The sequence below is a fragment of the Ranitomeya imitator genome, chromosome 4 (genome assembly GCF_032444005.1).
Source record: "Ranitomeya imitator isolate aRanImi1 chromosome 4, aRanImi1.pri, whole genome shotgun sequence".
Lineage (NCBI taxonomy): Eukaryota > Metazoa > Chordata > Amphibia > Anura > Dendrobatidae > Ranitomeya > Ranitomeya imitator.
The window spans coordinates 103,175,688-103,197,408 of record NC_091285.1 but is presented as its reverse complement, the minus strand read 5'-3'; the positions used below and the strand labels follow the sequence as shown (position 1 = coordinate 103,197,408).

The 21,721-nt window shown below is 42.5% G+C and overlaps 1 protein-coding gene across 2 annotated transcripts in view; it reads left to right on the top strand.

Annotated features, from left to right (window-relative positions):
- Positions 1-21,721, top strand: part of SLC4A9 (solute carrier family 4 member 9) — an 859,184-nt gene that overhangs the window by 122,789 nt on the left and 714,674 nt on the right. For both annotated transcript variants that reach the window (XM_069763883.1, XM_069763884.1), the window contains exon 3: positions 2,484-2,633. In XM_069763883.1, coding sequence (XP_069619984.1) covers positions 2,484-2,633 — 150 coding nt within the window. The remainder of the gene's footprint in view (positions 1-2,483; positions 2,634-21,721) is intronic.

Below are 21,721 nucleotides of genomic sequence, written 5' to 3'. Positions count from 1 at the left end.
CTGGCAAAGGGTGTCTAGAATTTGTGCAGGGTACAATGAAATCTCAAGACTATCAAAAGATTTTAGAGAGAAATGTGCTGCCCTGTGTCCGAAAGCTTTGTCTCAGACACAGTTCAAAGGTCTTGCAACAGGATAATGACCCAAAACACACAGCTAAAAACATCCAAGAATGGCTAAGAGGAAAATATCGGACTATTCTGAAGTGGCCTTCTATGAGCCCTGACCTAACTCCTATTGAGCATCTTTGGAAAGAGCTGAAACATGCCATCTGGAAAAGGCAACGTTCATACACGAGACAACTGGAGCAGTTTGCTCTTGAGGAGTGGGCCAGAATACCTGTCGAGAGGTGCAGAAGTCTCAATGACAGTTACATGAATCGTTTGTTTGCAGTGATTGCCTCAAAAGTTTATGCAACAAAATATTAAGTTTTGTCCAGGCCTATTTCATGAGTTTTTTATTTTTTTTTATATCTGTGGAATCCTGGTTGTAAAGCAATGTCCGACTTTCATTTGTTCATTTTCATAGACTTTTTATTTATTATTAATTTTGTCAGATTCAAATTATTTCTGTGGCCATTGTGGGTTTTTCTGTCATTAAACGAGGGGTACCAACAATTTTGACCACTTGTGTAGATGGGGGGCCTTTTCCTTTTGGGCCTCTGTGCGGCTCCACAGATTGCATCAAACACAATCTTGTGAACAAAAATTGGTAACTTTTGATCTTGTGACTGGTTTTCTTTAAAGTTTTAGGACTAGTTCTAATGAGTGTTGATTGTGCTAATTTGTTCTTTCTCAATTTGTTGTTTTCTTTTGGATATTCAATAGATCATAACAACAATATGGATAAACAAAGGCATTAACCTCTGATTCCAAAGAAGAGAACCATAAGAATACCGTTAAAATACCATTTATTAATAATATTTAAAAGGTTACAGAACATAAATTTACAAAAAATACCCCAAGGGGGTCGAAGAATCACCCTATAAAGGAATATACATAGCAATCTAACTGCAAAACTGAAAAAATCTACCAAAGATTCAATGAATCCATAATTATATAATGCGCCCCCGGAAGAAGCTAAGGGCGAAACGCGCGTCGGGGCGAGAGGGGAACGCCGATATCACCCGTTGTAAGGGTTTACAGCCTCTATCTACGAATTTACTACTGCAGTGAGAGCTTTTGTATTTTGCAATTAAATTGTACTATCTACATCTACCTGTCTGCACTTTATACTAAGGATTCCCTGTAGGGGCGCAATGTATGATTATATAGGTGCAATGACAGGTATCAGGTGGATCAGGATGTGCATTATATAATTATGGATTCATTGAATCTTTGGTAGATTTTTTCAGTTTTGCAGTTAGATTGCTATGTATATTCCTTTATAGGGTGATTCTTCGACCCCTTGGGGTATTTTTTGTAAATTTATGTTCTGTAACCTTTTAAATATTATTAATAAATGGTATTTTAACGGTATTCTTATGGTTCTCTTCTTTGGAATCAGAGGTTAATGCCTTTGTTTATCCATATTGTTGCTGTATCTAGTTTTTGAAGTGCCATATGGTAATTTTGTGGACATAATATTGAAAATATATTCAATAGATCATACCTGATTTGCTACTAGGCTCATCTTCAGGTTGCAGAGCCAAGTGTAAGGATGCAATGAGCAGGAGGATCTAGAGCTAAAGATGAGCCTGAGAGCACAGACGACTGCAATGCTCAAAATGGCTGCAGGTCTCTCAACTTGGTCATGATAGCCTCATAGAAATATATAAAACTGTCATGCCCCTAAATGCTCCTGTGTGATGGTACCGGCCTTGTTTATGTCAACGATCAAACATGGCAGATTTTCCCAGATTTCAGTAAAGTCTTGCTGTCAAGATAAAATAAAAACACTTATATTCGCTATTCCAGCAATGTTGTCACTCGCATTCCCGGGCTGTTGTGTGGTTGTTATGACATGTGAGCCCTGCACCCAGTCAAAGCTGGTGTCACTGTCCCCGCCTTTGGACAAATCGAACATAATGGGGAATTCGGGGCTGCGGCTGCTCTCTGACTTCCTATTAATGTTCGATTTGTCTGCAGGAGGGGATAGTGACACCAGTGCTGATTAGGTGCAGGGCTCCCGTCTAATAATAACCTCACAGGAACTCTGGGAACGGGAGTGCCACCACCGCTGGAATGGTGCAGGCAAGAGAGGTGAGTATAAGGGGTTTTATTTTATTGTTGACAAACATTCAGATGGAGAAGGGGTTGTCCTAGTAGTGGACAACCCATTTCAAAAATAATAACTGAAGAATTGTAATGTGAAGAATTGCAATGTTTTGTATGATCTAACCAATGTAAAATTTAAAGTGTGGAAGTGGCATTATCAGAAAATGACTGTATGTAGTCACATGGCATGTTCTAGCTATTAAATTAATTGCTTGCTTATTGTTTGTAAACATTTATTTTAAATTTTGAAAGTTATTGTTTCTTTTCCAGAGCACACTCTAAAACAAAAGATTTGCACTGACAGAACAATTGAAGAGGAAAATGAAAACATATTATATACGCTTCTTAAAGGACATGAACACCACATAAAAAAATCATACAGGAACAGGATAAAAGATGCTATTAAACTATCACATAAGGGTAGGTCTTATATTTTATATGTCAACTAAATGTCACTTTATTAAAGGATATGGATACCTTCAGGATTTTTTTTTACTTCAATGCATGTATTTTGTGAATAAATATTTTTAGCCATTGGGTTTCATCACAAGTTTTGCTCCGTTTGCTTCCTTTAGTTCCTATGTTGTGCTGTCTAGTACATGCTGCAGAATGAGTTATCTAAGAATCTGTTAGTGAACTGGTTGTGATGAGGAGTATATATCTCTTTTTATCTGTCTTTTTGAGCTCCTCTCAGCTTATATATGTAAGATAAAAGGACAGGTGAATACACTATCCATGACAGCTAGAGTTTACTGTCAACAGATACAGTACCAAGTGATTCCAGCAAGAAAAGTAAAACAATGATTTATTAGAATATAATTAAAAACAACCTGAAAGGAAAAAAACAGGGTGGGAATGAACCTCCATAGGGGGATGTGATAGAAGCTGGGTCTAGAATACAGGTTACAGCAATACTGTCATACAATGGAATACAGTTTATGTGGGAAAAAGTATTCTAATAATATATCAGATTATGTCCCAAATAGTATCTGGATCAGGGGTTCCAAATACTGTATAAAGTCCTTAGTGCAATAAAGAATCCACTTGGTCAGGTCACAATAGTTTGTGAAGCTGCTATAAAGGTATATGGAACAACATGTGCTGATATAAACCACTACAGAAATAACCAGTGATTTTACAAATAAATATGTGATACTACATTGTTAAAGTGCCATGGAATTAAAGAATCATTAGAGTCAAAGAGGAGTACATCACCTGAGACAGTTGTTAAATGTCAGGACCTTAGGAGAGACCAGGACAGCCTCACGACCTCAACACCTACACCGATTCGCAAAAGCTTCTTCCGGGGGTGTGATATACTCCTCTATGACTCTAGTGATTCTTTAATTCCATGGCACTTTAACAATGTAATACCACATATTTATTTGTGAAATGCTTTGCAAGCCAACTGAAAAAAGTGTCAAAGTAAGGGGCCCTAAATCAATTACCAACCAAATAGAAAAAACCCCTAAAAAGATATCTTTATTAAGTATACATTAATAACAATTCTCTAGAAAAAAATACAGACCAGGATAGACTTCCAAGGGTTCATACTCATCTGTGTTAATAACGCACTAGTGCAATTCGATAAAAAATCAGATTGCACTCTGACTAATATTAGACAATAATTCAGCGCTCATCTGCAATTTTTTTTCCTCAGCTCGGGTTGGACTGATAAAAAAATTTCACAGGATAGCGAGAGTGGGCATGTATATAGGACGAGACTCACCAGTGCATGTCTATGGGTGTGATACAAAAAAAATTGCAAGGCTCACGGTGCCAATTTTTTTTCCCTTTTCTAGAAAACCAGATATTTTATCAGCCGAATATAGTACATTTACAGCGTGACCTGTCAGAAAAGAATATATATATATATATATATATATATATATATATATAGTGGGCAAAAAAGTATTTAGTCAGTGACCAATTGTGCAAGTTCAAGTTCTCCCACTTAAAAAGATGAGAGGCCAGTAATTGACATCATAGGTAGACCACAACTATGAAGGTCAAAATGAGAAAACAATCCACAAAATCACCTTGTCTGATTTGGCAAGATTTATTTTGCAAAATATGGTGGAAAATAAGTATCCCCATCCTGGTATGCAAGGCCCCCTCAGCCCCATCCTGGTATTATGCCTACTAGGGCCGTGGGGTATTTGGAACCTGGTCAGACAGTTCTTCAGGGAGTTGTCACAGCAGCAATGACCCGGTCTGTGGCCCTGGGCGTGCAATAAAAATGATGAGGGAAAGTTTGTAGAGGATGTAACGTGACTCCACCTGTGGTGTTGGGCAATGGGTGGCCGACGCTGCTTAAGGAGACCGCTGGGGCCGATGGTGATGCAGCTGGGATGGTTCTGCTGTCCACAGGTGGAGTGGGTTCCCAGGGCTACCAGTATAGTTTTGTAAGGAACGTGGATGTTGAGGTGCAGGACTAAGGGTGTGGGAAATGACTGGAGGACACAAGGGCTGTAGTTTTCTTTACCTTTACTCGATGGTTGAAGGTGCAGTCCGGGGCACGGGTGACAGATGATAATGGAGATCTGGGCAGCCTGGAAGCAATTTAGCATACACCTAGCCAGGTGGGTTCGGAAGCCTTCCTACTGCGCTGTCCTCTAAGGTCCTTGCTGATTTTAGCTCTGCTCAAGTTCCTCTCACTCTCTGACAGAATAAAACGTTACCCGCATGGCAGGCCACTTGAGCCTATTACAGGTGTTACGTGGTGGCTATGTGCTCTGATATGCTGCTGTGCCGCTGGGTGTTAGATGGGGCCAAGAGACCTGCAGTCTCCTGCCCTCCGGATTTAGCTGCCGGGACTTCAGTACCCGTGCAACCACAAACTCTGTTGTCCGGTTTCTAGCATTCAGCTCTGGGATGAGCTTGGTTACAGCTCCACTCCCCAGGTTCTCATCGACTACTCTCTTCTTCCCTCACTCTCTCCCTCAGACTGACTAACTCCGCCTCCAGGCCAGAACTTATAGGGAAGCTCCCCTAAAACAGGTGGTAGAACTCCCCCTTCTGTTCTGGAGAAAGGAAAAGTGTTGGATGCTGGTGTTACATGGTAAGGGGACCCCACCTTGCTTACTGGCATGACATTACCCCTTGTGAGGGAGGCAATGCCACTGTGGCAACCGGACTCCTGGGGTGCCATATTCCCCCCTAGTGAAATTCAGTACTTCCGGACTGAGGAAACATAAACATATTAACAAGTGAACAGTCATAACTATTTATAAGATTTCAAAAATAAAAATTACAAACACAAAAGCCCAAAAATAGTCCTGGTGACAATTAGTCCATCCGTCATTGTCCATTGTTCATTCTTGAGCTAAGTTGGTAACTATATACAATTAAGGTCCTGGCCACACATAGTCCTGTGGCCCAATTGTGCTTCAACAGGTTATTATGAATATTTAAAAGTTCATACAGTAAGTCTCTGCAGGCTCTCATGCTTGACAGTTGCAATTACACACATTATTAACTTATTTACATTATCAACACATTTACATTTTAGTCCCTATACCAGGCTGGGATCTGACCTCTGGTACTACGTGTGGATCTAGGCAGTACATCTGCCTCTAATGACCTAGCTTGGTCTGGTGTGTTAGTTGTCGATGTTGTGGACCCACTAGTGTCTGTGCTACTGGTAGGCCTGCATTATACTGGTAAACTGGGCAGCCGTCTGCGACTTCTTAGACTCACCATGGGACTGACAGATTCGCCGCTAGCAAGGGTTAGATATTAGAGGTCCACTGCAGATGTGGCATCTGTTACAGGAGCCGATGGGTCTAGTGTCTCTGCTCCTTCAGGTGCAGTAGGCTGGGGAAAGATCATGACAGGTACTACGATGGCTGCGTCCAAGACTGGGGAAAGTCTCCAAAAATGGTATGGATCTTCTCTTCCACCTCTTCTATGGATTGAGGGGCATCTTGGTCTTCCTCTTTGTTTCTCAATTGGTTAGGGCATACCTTCAGATGATCCCTCAACACTGCTTGTGAGGTTTTTCCTCCATCCTTACTCATACCTTGGTATTATCAAGGCATGTGGCATTTTAGGTCATATTATATACTGCATTATGCACAAATGTTTGTATTGACCATTGATTGATGTTATGGACGGGGCTTTTTTGGTGTTGTTGTTTTTAATTATGTTTTAATGTGGTGTGTCAATAAAATTCTGTGTCTTTATATTATTTAGCATTATGTCTTTACTATTTACATATGTGGTGTGCATACTTGGAGTGATGTTTTTTTCTTTTGGACTCTACAGTTTATTTATCACTCACTTGCACCCCATATTATATTTGGTATAGTTTATGTACTTTGCATATATGTTTGTGGTGCGCCTTGGCATTCTGTCTACTCGGAGCTTGTTGTTGTAGCTCTGCCTGGCCTGGGACAAACTTCATTTCACGCACTCTTGCACTTTGCATTATTGCTGCTGCCGCTCTTTATCCCAATCGGCATCTGGTAATGTCGTCTCAGGTGTTAAGACTCCCATGTCCATGTCAATGGGTAACTTGCGAGGTCTCGCTCTCACCAGGTAAGCTGGGGTGCAGTTGGTGGAGTTTAACAGGATATGGTTGTATAGATCTACCAGACCCGGCAACTTCTCTGGCCACAGGTTCGCTCTTCCAGGGGCAAGGTCTTTAACAGGTCAGTTACCACCTGGTTCATTTTCTTGCATATGCCATTTGATTTGTCTGTGGATGGTATGGCATTCTCCTAATTGTCTTGCAGCCGTACAGTTTACAGAACTCCTGGACCACTTCTGCTTCAAAGGCTAGACCTTCGTCATTGAGCACTTGTTCAGGATAACCGTGCAGTCGACAAAAGTGTTCTTGAAATGCATTGGCTAAAGACGGTTTGGTCTTTGACAGGCACGAATACCAGGAACCTTTATTAATGGTCAACGATGGTCGAAGCCTAGGTGTAGCCAGTCCTACTCAGGAATAACTTCACGTGATCCAAAGCTACCAGTTCAAGAGTCTGTTTCATGATGATCGGTTTTAATGGGGCTCGCTTTTCCTGCGCAGGTTGCATGGGCCTTATTCTCAGCACCATTTCTCAAAGACTTTCCTCGTGCCAATCCAGTAGAGTCTTTTACGAAGTAGCACCTCCAGCTTCTTCCACCTGAAGTGTCATGCTCCATCGTGGTATGCTTCTAAGACCATTGGAGCATCCCGTTTCAGGACTACCACCTGCCAGACCAGTTCATGGATTTGGGAGTTGACGTTTCTCCAACACAGCTTACCCTCATGGATGAACATCTTGCCCTTCTCCTTCCACAACTGTTGCGTTTCCTGTGGAGCATCTGGACCAGGGTGTGAGTCAGCTTGTGTCAGCAACTCCTTTACAAGGTGGACTGCTGAGTCGCTATCCTGAGTCTCTGCCCATCCATGGTGGGGCAACAGGTTAAACGTTGCCTCTTGCACGACATAGCCCTTGTCCCTCATGCAATGGGACCACTGGGCTGCTTTGTGGTGGCAGAAGGCTGGTAACTCGATTTCTTCTAGCTCTTCTGGGTCTTCTCCCCATCTGGCAAATTGGGCATCCTGGACAGTGCATCAACATTAGTGTTCTTATGCCCCACTCGGTACTTGATGGTAAACTTGTAGTTGGATAGCTGGGCCATCCATCGCTGTTCCAATGCACCTAACATTGCGATTTCCAAGTGAGTCAGTGGATTATTGTCCATGAAGACAGTAAACTTTGCTGAAGCCAGGTAGTGTGTTTGAATCGCTTGGTGACAGCCAAGACTATGGCCAGAAACTCCAACTTGAAGGAACTATAGTTGTTGGGGTTCTTTTTAGTGGAACAAAGCTTCCTGCTGGCATAAGCAATCACTCTCTCCCTGCTTTTCTGCACTTGTGACAGCACTGCTTCCAATCCCACGTTGGCCATAGTCAGGGTAGGCCAGGACTTCATCTCCCGTGAGAGGCAATTTCAACAGGGTGAAGAATTCTTCTATCCTGTCGTTCCACTCGAACGGAGGACTCTTGTTCTTGGCCTTCTTGAAATTGGCCCACTAGGATGTCTTGTAGGGGTGCAACTATCTTGGTAAAGCCCTTGATGAATCTCCGATAGTAGCCTACTAACCCAAGGAACTGCCATACTTCATGAATGCTGTTGGGCTTTTGCCAGTCCCTGCTAACGGTGACTTTGTCAGGGTCTGGTGCCACACCTTCTGCGCCTACTACGTGGCCTAGATACTGCACCTTGGGCTTCAAAAGGTGACATTTGAACGGCATCACTTTGAGGCCAAGGTTGCACAGGGCTTTGAGCACCTCGGCCAGGTGCTTCAAGTGGTCTTCATAGGTCTTGGAGAAGACGATGACATCATCCAGGTACAATAGAACCGTTTTGAAGTTCTTGTGCCCGAGGCAACACTCCATCAACCTCTGGATCGTCCCCAGTGCATTGCAAAGCCTGAATGGCATACATTTGAACTCGCATAAGCCCATGAGTAACGTGAAGGCGGTCTTCTCTCTATCCGCCTCTGCCACGGGAACCTGCCAGTACCCACTGGTGAGATCTAAGGTGGAGAAATACTGTAGTTAGCTGATTTCAGTGCAGCTAATGATTCCTCAATTCTGGGTAACGATTGGCGTCATGTGTAATGCGGGTAATCAGCCTGTAGTCAACACACATCCTCATTGTACCATCTTTCTTTCTAACGAGGACTAACAGAGCTGCCCAGGGGCTACAACTGTCTCTAATCACCCCAACCTCCTTCATCTCCCATAACATACTCTTGGCACACTGATAGTGAGCTGGAGGTACAGGCCAGTAACTCTCTTTAATGGACAGATGATCTCCGGTGGGGATATGGTGTTGGACACCTTTTACCTGCCCAAAGTCTAGAGGGTGTTTGCAAGTAAAGAACCATTCATATTCTTGGACCTCCTGGTAAGCCCCATGCTTTTGGTGCAAAGGGGTGGAGTCAGTGCCTACGTGTAACTTCTCACACCAATCCTCCAGCTGCCCCTCAGAGCCATTGTCTTCCACCTGACCAGACAGAAGCAAGGGTTCCACTACCTTGATTGCATTGTTACTGACAGTGAACAGCTTAGCAAGGGATGCATATTGTGGCAAATGCACCTCTCCCCACAATTCAAGATGCGTATCGGTACCCTCCCCTTACGGGCATCGACTACCCCTCTCGCTGTCAGGATGGTGGGACTACTATCGGATAACACGGATTCTACCAGGGCCTGGTAGTCTTGACCCCTGAGGCCTATTTTTGCTTGACACCAGATTAATATTTTACTTCTAGGGGGTATTGCAATGGGGATTGGATCTCTGACACTGCCGACTTCTCCACCAGACAGCTCTACCTGTTGTCTCTGCATCAGGGCTTTGATCTCTTTCTGCAGGACTCGCTGCTCACTGGAACTGGCAGTTTCGGCTACCTGTTGAAATAAAACAATCTCACCAAGACAATTTTCTATTGTATTGGTACCTAGGGTCATCATTGGGTTACATTCTTGCTGATCAATATCTACAATTATCAGACCTTGCGCTTTCAACTCTACCCGCCCCACCTTACTGCTCACCTCTTGATACCACACTTGTGGCAAAGGCTGACCATTACTGTCGACTATTGTCAGATCATTATCTGGGCCGGGGGTAATATGAGAGTCAGCCCAGTACTGTTTGTAAAGGATATATGGCATAGTCGTCACCTGGGAACCGATGTCCAGTATAGCTTTCATCGGGATGCCATCAATCACAACTGGGAGGAACGGTAGTTGTCGTGCCAGTTTTGTGGGCCTGCAAAAAGAAGAAAGACTGAACTAGAAAAGGCATGCACAACCACATTAAGTAAAAATATCCTAAATCTTTATTATCACCTCAAAAGACATACATAAAAGCAAATAAAATCATGTAATATACAAAAACCACACCCCCACTCCTGAATAATACATGTGCCATATCAACTTGTAAGCCTACCAAGATGAATAATATGAAAAAACATCTCTATGCATAACAAGTAATAATATAAATGGCGTCAACACTCTTATCTATTTATAGACATATGGCCAGCCTGTGCCTGATATCCCATAGAAGGACAAGAAAGAGTGTTTTAAATAAACCCATTATGTTATGAATAATTTAAGGAACCACCATAAGGTTAGTCCCATACATACAACCTGATAGTCGATCCCGGAGTCATGCACTACAGTCCCGTATAGTCAGGGCAGCTACATGGATCAAAAGACCCCAGATGTATAGGTAGATACCATCGTATGGCAGGTTCAGAAGAAAAAAAATGGACAAGAAGGCTTCTGAAAAGAATGAAGTTGGCATAATTGCCACAAATAGCCCAAAAAAACAGAGTGGAGGGTGGAAGGAAGCCCCACGCGTATCGCTGCCGCAGCAGCTTCGTCAGGGAAAGTATGCTTGGGGTGAGTATAACTGGTTTAAATATATTCAGCAATCAAATTAAGAACATACCGCTGTGTTAAAGCAGAGCCAGGGGGTGTGTCAGGGAGCACGCCGGCTGCATGAAGATTCCTGGATCGTAAGGCGGAAGGGTATGCGTTCTCCATGTAGAGGGTTGCGCGTGCGCACCCGTGACTCACGTCCGAGTTGCGTTGCGCATGCGTTGATGAACATGGGAAGGAGAGAAACGAAGGGATGCAGGGAAGGGAAGAAGGTACGCAAGTACTAATATGGTCAGAGATAGATGGCCAATATCTTAGATGTAAAGCTAAGAGAAAACACCCTACGAGTCGCACCCTATCTGAAGAAACTATATAGGCATAGTGCCTAATGGAAATAAAGATCAACATGGTTAAATAATTTATACACATCAACTCGATATAGTAAGAAGTAATAAATAAATAAATAGATAGGGTCCAAAAAAAATAAAAATAAACTATATATACTATAAACTATATACGCAAAAATTAATATAAATTATAAATGAATAAACAATATAAAATAATAAATTGATAGATAAATAAATTAATTATGCATATAAGCAATAATAATCAATTAATAATACAAGAGTAGATCCGTATGCTGCCAAGTAATTTTATTCTACTATATAAAGGACATGAATATGAGGGCACACACACATATATATATATATATATATATATATATATAACTAGATGGTAGCCCGATTCTAACGCATCGGGTATTCTAGAATATGTATGTAGTTTATGTATGAAGATTATAGAATAATACACTGAATACACAGGATTTCGCCGGTCGCGACCAATTAGCAAAGCGTGGTTCAACTCCCGCACCAATTTGTGGCCGGACTGCGCCTGTCGCTGATTGTTCGCAACTGGCCATGTAGTATATAGCACAGCCACGTAGTTTATAACAGCCCACGTAGTAAATAGCACAGCCACATAGTATATTGCACAGCCACGTAGTATATAGCACAGCCACGTAGTATATCACACAGCCCCCGCAGTATATCACACAGCCCCCGCAGTATATCACACAGCCCCCGCAGTATATCACACAGCCCCCGAAGTATATCACAGCCCCTGCAGTATATCACACAGCCCCCGCAGTATATCGAACAGCCCCTGCAGTATATCGCATAGCCCCCGCAGTATATCACACAGCCATCGCAATATATCTCACAGCCCCCGCAGTATATCACACAGCCCCCGCAGTATATCGTACAGCCCCCGCAGTATATCACACAGCCCCTGCAGTATATCACACAGCCCCCACAGTATATCACACAGCCCACGCAGTATATAGCAGCCACGCGGTATATAACACTGCCCACGCAGTATTTAGCAGTGTGGGCACCATATCCCATATATTTAAAAAAAATTATTAAAATAAAAAATAGTTATATACTCACCCCCTAGGATCCAGCGAAGCTCCGGAGATAGGATGCATTGCAAAATTACCCAGATGACTTAGCGGTCTCGTGAGACCGCTAAGTATTCTGGGTAATTTCGCAATGCATCTCTGGGACCGGAAGCTGGTGGCAGGCACGAGCGCATCGTCGGACGACGGAGAGTGAGAATAGCAGGTTTTTTGTTTTTTTATTATTTTTATCATTAGATTTTTTTACTATTGATGCCGCATAGGCAGCATCAATAGTAAAAAGTTGGGGACACACAGGGTTAATAGCAGCGGTAACGGAGTGCGTTACCCGCGGCATAACGCGGTCCATTACCGCCGGCATTAACCCTATGTGAGCGGTGACTGGAGGGGAGTATGCGGGCGCCACGCACTGACTGCGGGGAGTCCAGAGCGGCCATTTTTCCGCCGGACTGTGCCCGTCGCTGATTGGTCGTGGCTGTTTTGCCGCGACCAATCAGCGACTTGGATTTCCATGACAGACAGAGGCTGCGACCAATGAATATCCATGACAGACAGACAGACCGAAAGACAGACAGACAGACAGACAGAAAGACGGAAGAGACCCTTAGACAATTATATAGTAGATGTTCCATAGATTTAATACACATACAGAAACCATATCAGTTGGAGATTTTCTCAATAGCCAATTATGGGTCCAAGTTCATGATGTGTTGATTCCATCCTCCAAACATGATTGCCCAAGCCGTCACATGTAGATAGCAACTTAAGTCCATAATTCAAAGTTCATAAACACCATATGATGAAATAGGTATCTCCCCAGTAGCCACAGATATCCTCTACTGTTATAATCCACGTTGATTTTCTATTTCCTTGACTAATGTATTGGTCCATAATATTTCCAGTACACTGAGTTCTTTGATACGGACAGCCGTCTTGTATCCTTAATAATTGTCCAGGTTGCATCCATGTCCAAGAAAAATGTTAGTGTGATGGGACGTCTTCCGCCGCTGACCTAGGAGGTGTATAAACACAAGAATATAAAAATATATTAACACAAGATCGTACATACCACCTTGTCCCGGATCATCCCAAGAAGCCAGAGAAGAGGAGCTCCTCATTCAACCCTATGGGTGCCACCGACTGGAGCTCAAAAATCTATCTGGATTCAATTTGTAACGTAACGGTGACCACTCTCTGCTCATTCTTCTCGATCTTTCTGCAGCTTTCAACACTGTTCACCACCCTCTCCTACTCTCTAGGCTCCAGTCACTAGGCATTAAGGACACTGCTCTCTCCTGGTTCTCTTCCTACCTTTCTGACCGCTCCTTCAGTGTTCTGTTCTCTGGCTCCACTTCATCTCCTCTTCCTCTCACTGTTGGGGTACCTCAGGGCTCAGTCCTTGGCCCCCTTCTCTTCTCCCTCTACATGGCCCCAATTGGACAGACCATTAGCAGATTAGGCTTTCAGTACCATCTTTATGCCGATGACACACAACTATACACATCCTCCCCTTACCTTACCCTCGCTGTACTACAGAATGCCACTGACAGTTCCAACATCATGTCTGCTCTCTATCTGAAACTCAACCTCTCCAAAACTGAACTTCTTCTGCTCCCGCCATCTACTAACCTCCCTAAATCTGACATTTCCCTCTCCGTGGCTGGCACCATAATAACACCCCGGCAGCAGGCGCGCTGTCTGGGTGTTATGTTTGACTCCAATCTCTCCTTCACCTCCCATATACAATCTCTTGCCCGCTCGTGCCACTTACACCTAAAGAACATCTCTTGAATCTGCACTTTTCTCACCATGGAAACAACAAGAACCCTCACTGTCGCCCTGATCCACTCCCGCCTGGACTACTGTAATGCTCTACTAATTGGCCTCCCCCTTACTCGACTTTCCCCTCTCCAGTTTATCCTTAATGCAGCAGCCAGGGTTGTCCATCTGGCTAGTCATAACTCGGATGCGTCCGCTCTTTGCCAGTCGTTACACTGGCTGCCCATTCATTACAGGATACAATTCAAAGTACTTGTTCTCACCCACAAAGCTCTCCACAGTGCGGCACCCCCATACATCTCCTCCCTCATTTCGGTCTATCGGCCTAGCCGACCGCTGAGCTCTGCAAATGACTTTCGACTAACTTCTGCACTAATCCGTACCTCCCACTTCCGACTCGAAGACTTCTCCCGCGCTGCGCCAAGCCTCTGGAATGCTCTACCCCAAGATATTGGGACCATCCACAATTTGCATAGTTTTAGGCGCTCGCTCAAAACACATTTGTTCAGAGCGGCCTATCACATTCAGTAATCAAAGTCATGTTATGTTTGTGTGTGTAGCCCATTCACTATCTCCATCTATCTCCCACCCCCTGAAGATGGCTAGACCATCATTGTAAATACATCATTGTAAATACACACCTGTAGTTTGTCTCTCCCCCACCTCATTGTAGATTGTAAGCTCTCACGAGCATGGTCGTCTTATTTCGCTTTAATTATTGTAGTGTTAACGTTGTTACTTATGACTGTTGTGTTTGAAACTGTTAAACTGTAAAGCGCTGCGGAATATGTTGGCGCTATATAAATAAAGATTATTATTATTACTATTAATTTGTAGAAGATGTCTACGCATGTTACCACCCCTATCATTAGAGACAATCTTCTGTAATCCCACAATCCTCAGATTTGAGAGAGAGCCTCTGTGTGCCGTTAAAAAGTGGGCGGCCACTGGGGTGAGGGTTTTTCCCTTTTTTTGGTCCGAGGCAGCCAGATGTATGGTGGATACATGTTTCTGAGCCCTCTTCCTCAGTTCTTGAGAGGTTTGTCCTACATATATCATGTCACAAGGACAGATAAGGGCATAGATGACGTCCCTAGACTTACAGTTAATGTAAGCCTTCAATGAATGCCTGCTATGTCTGACGGGATGCTCAAATACATCTCGAGTTGGGACCATGAAGGGACAGATGTTGCAGTCCCCACATGGGAATGACCCCTTTAGACTGATCCCCTATTTAGCCTCGTGGTGGGTCTAGAAAAGTGACTCCTGGTTAATAAATCCCTTGGTTCGGTGCTCTCCTTGCTGTTAATAATGGCCTATCACAAGTGACCTCCACCGTTTGAGCATCCGCTCGAAGTATCTGCCAGTGTCTGGGCTAGATATCTCTCACCTGCTGCCAATTGCTGTTATAGTCCATGATGAATATTGTTTGTGCCTCTTGGCAGCGTCCCATAGATGACAGGAGTGATACCTGGTCAAATTGTCTTGCATGGTGGAAGGCTGTAGAGATCACACGTTTGGGATAACTCCTTTGTCTGAAGCGATCCGTGAGATCCCGGGCCTGTAGCGAAAAATCCCGGTCAAGGGTACAGTTGCATCTGACTTGCAAAAATTGTCTCATGGGTACACCCACCTTAGTGTGCCAGGGATGGAAACTAGTAACTAGTAGTGCGTTCATCGCAGTGGGTTTGCGGAAGAGGTCAGTGGCCAATTGATTATCCTGCACAAATACCTTCAGATCCAGAAAGGTGACCACACTATTAGAGGTGGAATGCGTAAGATAAATATTATGGGGATTAATATTAAGTCCATCAAGAAATTCAATACAATCTCCCCTTGTGCCCGTCCATAAAAAGAATATATCGTCTATAAAACGATGCCAATAACGGACCTGATTTTGAAAGGTCGGGGATGGATATATGTATTTCTCTTCCCACCAGCCTAAAAAGATGTTAGCATAGGGCGGTGTGCATTTCGCACCCATCGCCACTCCTGATGTTTGTAAAAAGAAAGTCCTGTCAAACAAGAAAAAATTGTGATGGAGAACAAACCCCAGTAAATCCAGAAGAAATGAGTCATGTCCATGATCAGTAAATCTTTTTTTGTTCAAAAAGTGGGTCACTGCCTCAATATCATCCTTATGATTAATGTTAGAGTACAGTGACTCGACGTAACAAGTAACTTAGTGGAATTCTGTTGGTAATTCAATCCATCAACAAATCTCAATGAAATGGGTGGAGTCCCTCACAAAGGAAGGAAGAGAGGAAGCTAAAGGTTGAAAAAAGAAGTCCAAGTACTCACTTGCTTTCTCGCAAATGCTGCCAACACTGGAAACAATGGGCCTGCCAGGATGTCTATTGCTGTCCTTGTGGATCTTTGCCAACATGTAAAATGTTGCAATGACCGGATGTTCCACCCACAAGTACTTTTTTTCTTGAGAGGTGATGATACCAAACTGTAAAGCCCTGCAAAGTAATGATTCAAATTTTTGGAGAAATACCTGAGTGGGATCTGACAGGAGTTTCTGATAAAACGGTGAATTGTTGTGCTGTCTCTTCGCCTCGGCTCAATAAAGATAAGTAGACCACAGCACCACGTTGCCCCCTTTTTCCGCTTCTTTGATAATACACCCCTTGTTGTTTTGTAGTCAAAGAGGGCATGTCTTTCAGTTGAATTAAGGTTCGAAGGTTTGCTCACCTGATTATGCATTGCGAGGATATCCCGTTTGACCACTTCAAAAAATAATTTGATGGCAGGCACCAAAGAAAGGCTTTGATCTCTTTCTGCAGGACTCGCTGCTCACTGGAACTGGCAGTTTTGGCTACCTGTTGAAATAATACAATAATCTCACCAATATATCAACATACTAACCAACAAAAATCGGTTATTAAACCGTGCGCTGGAAAAAAGTGTTTTTGCTATTTTTTAATATAAAAAGTTATAATTTTATTGAAACCTACATATACACATAAACATGAATTTTAAAACAATACCTCTGAACCGAATAGAAAAGAATATCTGACAGGTAAGCGTTTTAACCAAATGTTATTTAGCAAATCACTGAGAGTATAATAAGAGAATTTAAATAAGCTCTTATAGTTCTGGGAAAAATTGCACAGTCACACGTAGCACTATACTGTGCAAAAGATATAATCCTTTTTAGACAACAGAGCAATATAAAAAAGGCCACTAAATGTATACGTGGCACTATGCTATGCAAAAGGTATAATCCCTTTTTAGGCAACCGAGCAATATACAAATAGATATAATTATAAAGGCCACTATACAATGTACGTGGCACTACAAACACATCCGGAATGATACAGTGTTTCTATTTGCCACAATACTTTAACCATTTTAAGGTGCTGAAACAGCCATATATAAGTATAATTAGCTGAGCTCCGTACCGCAAAAAGCCATTCAACTTATGCTCCAATGTAAAAGCATTATCAAGCCAGTACATGTCATATCATCTGACAACTTATCCACGCCATAAACACATGTTACCGGCCGCATAAGAGGACTAGGGTTGAGCGAAACGGGTCGTTCATTTTCAAAAGTCGCCGACTTTTGGCAAAGTCGGGTTTCATGAAACCCGATCCGACCCCTGTGCGGGGTCGGCCATGCGGTACGCGACTTTCGCGCCAAAGTCGCGTTTCAATCACGCGAAAAGCGCCATTTCTCAGCCAATGAAGGTAAACGCAGAGTGTGGGCAGCGTGATGACATAGGTCCTGGTCCCCACCATCTTAGAGAAGGGCATTGCAGTGATTGGCTTGCTGTCTGCGGCATCACAGGGGCTATAAAGGGGCGTTCCCGCTGACCGCCATGTTACTGCTGCTGATCTGAGCTTAGGGAGAGGTTGCTGCCGCTTCGTCAGAAGCAGGGATAACGTTAGGCAGGGTCCATTAACCACCAAACCGCTTGTGCTGTAGCGATTTCCACTGCCCAACACCACCTTCGGTGTGCAGGGACAGTGGAAGCTACATTTTTTTTTTTTTTCCCCTCAGCGCTGTAGCTCATTGGGCTGCCCTAGAAGGCTCCCTGATAGCTGCATTGCTGTGTGTACGCCGCTGTGCAAACCAACTGCTTTTTTCAAAGCACAAATCCTCTTGTTCCTTCCTTTCTGCACAGCTATCTTTCTTGTTTGTACACACTTTTTATTTAATTTGTGCATCAGTCCACTCCTTATTGCTGCCTGCCATACCTGGCTGAGATTACTGCAGGGAGATAGTAATTGAAGGACACTCCCTGTTTTTTTTTTTTTTTTTTTGTGGGAGATTAAGATTGACATTTCTGCTAGAGTGCCATCCCTGTGTGTGCCATCTCTCACTCAGTGGGCCATAGAAAGCCTATTTATTTTTTTGCTTGATTTGGGTTATAAAATCTACCTGAAAAAATCACTACATCAATCAGTGGGAGAAAAATATTGGCCTCAGGGCTTGTGTGCCACTCTTGACTCCTGTGTGTGCCATCTCTCAGTCAGTGGGCCATAGAAAGCCTATTTATTTTTTTGCTTGATTTTGGTTCTAAAATCTACCTGAAAAAATCACTACATCAATCAGTGGGAGAAAAATATTGGCCTCAGGGCTTGTGTGCCACTCCTGACTCCTGTGTGCATCATCACTCACTCAGTGGGCCATAGAAAGCCCTTTTTTTTTTTTTTTGCTTTATTTGGGTTCTAAATTCTACCTGAAAAAATCAATAAATCAATCAGTGGGAGATTAATATTGGCCTTTGGGCTTGTGTGCCAGTCCTAAGCGTGCCATCTCTCTCTCTCAGATAGTGGGCCATAGAAAGCCTATTTATTATTTTTTTTATTGGGTTTATAAATTTTCCCTGGAACAAAAAAAAAAAAGTGGGAGATTAATATTGGCCTCTGGGCTTGTGTGCCAGTCCTGAGCGTGCCATCTCTCTCACAAATAGTGGGCCATAGAAAGCCTATTTATTTTTTTTTTTTTGGTTTTATAAATTCTCCCTGAAAAAAAAAAGGGAGATTAATATTGGCCTTTGGGCTTGTGTGCCAGTCCTAAGCGTGCCATCTCTCTCTCTCTCTCAGATAGTGGGCCATAGAAAGCCTATTTATTAATTTTTTTATTGGGTTTATAAATTTTCCCTGGAACAAAAAAAAAAAGTGGGAGATAAATATTGGCCCCTGGGCTTGTGTGCCACTCCTGACTCCTGTGTGCGTCATCTCTCACTCAGTGGGCCATAGAAAGCCTTTTTTTGTTTTATGTGTTTTCTAAATTCTCCCTGAAAAAAACATTTTATTTTATTTGGTTTCTAAATACTTCCTGAAAAAATCATTTTATTCTATTATTTTTTTTTCCTAAAGTCTCCCTGAAAAAAAACAAAAAAACAAATCAGTGGGAGATTAATATTGCCCTTTCTGCTTGTGTGCCAGTCTTGACTCCTGGGTGTGCCATCTCTCTCTCTCTCTCTCTCCAATTGTGGGCCATAGAAAGCCTATTATTTTTTTAGCTTGATTTGGGTTCCAAAATCTACCTGAAAAAATCACTACATCAATCAGTGAGAGATAAATATTGGCCTCTGGGCTTGTGTGCCACTCCTGACTCCTGTGTGCATCATCTCTCACTCAGTGGGCCATAGAAAGCCTTTTTTTGTTTTATTTGTTTTCTAAATTCTCCCTGAAAAAATCATTTTATTTTATTTGGTTTCTAAATTCTTCCTGAAAAAAATCATTTTATTCTATTATTTTTTTTTTCCTAAAGTCTCCCTGAAAAAAAAAAAAAAAATCAGTGGGAGATTAATATTGCCCTTTCTGCTTGTGTGCCAGTCTTGACTCCTGGGTGTGCCATCTCTCTCTCTCTCTCCAATTGTGGGCCATAGAAAGCCTATTATTTTTTTTAGCTTGATTTGGGTTCCAAAATCTACCTGAAAAAATCACTACATCAATCAGTGGGAGATAAATATTGGTCTCTGGGCTTGTGTGCCACTCCTGACTCCTGTGTGCGTCATCTCTCACTCAGTGGGCCATAGAAAGCCTTTTTTTGTTTTGTTTGTTTTCTAAATTCTCCCTGAAAAAATCATTTTATTTTATTTGGTTTCTAAATTCTTCCTGAAAAAATCATTTTATTCTATTATTTTTTTTCCTAAAGTCTCCCTGAAAAAAAACAAAAAACAAATCAGTGGGAGATTAATATTGCCCTTTCTGCTTGTGTGCCAGTCTTGACTCCTGGGTGTGCCATCTCTCTCTCTCTCTCTCCAATTGTGGGCCATAGAAAGCCTATTATTTTTTTAGCTTGATTTGGGTTCCAAAATCTACCTGAAAAAATCACTACATCAATCAGTGGGAGATAAATATTGGCCTCTGGGCTTGTGTGCCACTCCTGACTCCTGTGTGCGTCATCTCTCACTCAGTGGGCCATAGAAAGCCTTTTTTTGTTTTATTTGTTTTCTAAATTCTCCCTGAAAAAATCATTTTATTTTATTTGGTTTCTAAATTCTTCCTGAAAAAATCATTTTATTCTATTATTTTTTTTTCCTAAAGTCTCCCTGAAAAAAAACAAAAAAACAAATCAGTGGGAGATTAATATTGCCCTTTCTGCTTGTGTGCCAGTCTTGACTCCTGGGTGTGCCATCTCTCTCTCTCTCTCCAATTGTGGGCCATAGAAAGCCTATTATTTTTTTAGCTTGATTTGGGTTCCAAAATCTACCTGAAAAAATCACTACATCAATCAGTGGGAGATAAATATTGGCCTCTGGGCTTGTGTGCCACTCCTGACTCCTGTGTGCGTCATCTCTCACTCAGTGGGCCATAGAAAGCCTTTTTTTGTTTTATTTGTTTTCTAAATTCTCCCTGAAAAAATAATTTTATTTTATTTGGTTTCTAAATTCTTCCTGAAAAAATCATTTTATTCTATTAGTTTTTTTCCTAAAGTCTCCCTGAAAAAAAAAAAAATCAAATCAGTGGGAGATTAATATTGCCCTTTCTGCTTGTGTGCCAGTCTTGACTCCTGGGTGTGCCATCTCTCTCTCTCTCTCTCCAATTGTGGGCCATAGAAAGCCTATTATTTTTTTAGCTTGATTTGGGTTCCAAAATCTACCTGAAAAAATCACTACATCAATCAGTGGGAGATAAATATTGGCCTCTGGGCTTGTGTGCCACTCCTGACTCCTGTGTGCGTCATCTCTCACTCAGTGGGCCATAGAAAGCCTTTTTTTGTTTTATTTGTTTTCTAAATTCTCCCTGAAAAAATCATTTTATTGTATTTGGTTTCTAAATTCTTCCTGAAAAAATCATTTTATTCTATTATTTTTTTTTCCTAAAGTCTCCCTGAAAAAAAAAAAAAATCAAATCAGTGGGAGATTAATATTTACATTTGTGCTTCAGTGACAGTCCTGCGTGTGTGGCATCTCTCTCATTTGTTGCCACCAACAACAGAGTGTGTAACATTGTGCCTGATTTTCGTTGTGGTCTCACTCACCTGTAAAGGGGTAGCTAAATCATACTGAAGTTATAGCTCACCGTGTAATTTGTGTGACAGCAACAAATACCGTTAGTTTGTTTACGTTTTTAAAACAATGAGGAAGTCTGGTGGAAGAGGTCGTGGCCAGGGGCGTTCATTGTCAGCTGATAATGAGGGTAGTGGTAGTGGTGGAGCATCAGCTGGTCGTGGGAAAAAAAATATTGCACCTAAGTCTGGAGCTGTGGAGCCAGGTTCGTCGTCTAGCTACACAAGGCCTCGAACGCTCCCTTTTCTGGGAGTAGGAAAACCGCTTTTAAAGCCGGAGCAGCAAGAGCAAGTTTTGGCTTATCTTGCTGACTCAGCCTCTAGCTCTTTTGCCTCCTCTCGTGAAACTGGTAAATGTCAAAGCAGCGCGTCGTTAGTGGATGTTCACGGTCAGGGACAAGTCGCTTCCTTGTCCTCTTCAGCAAAAACAACAACAGAGAAGAATGCAGCAGGCGA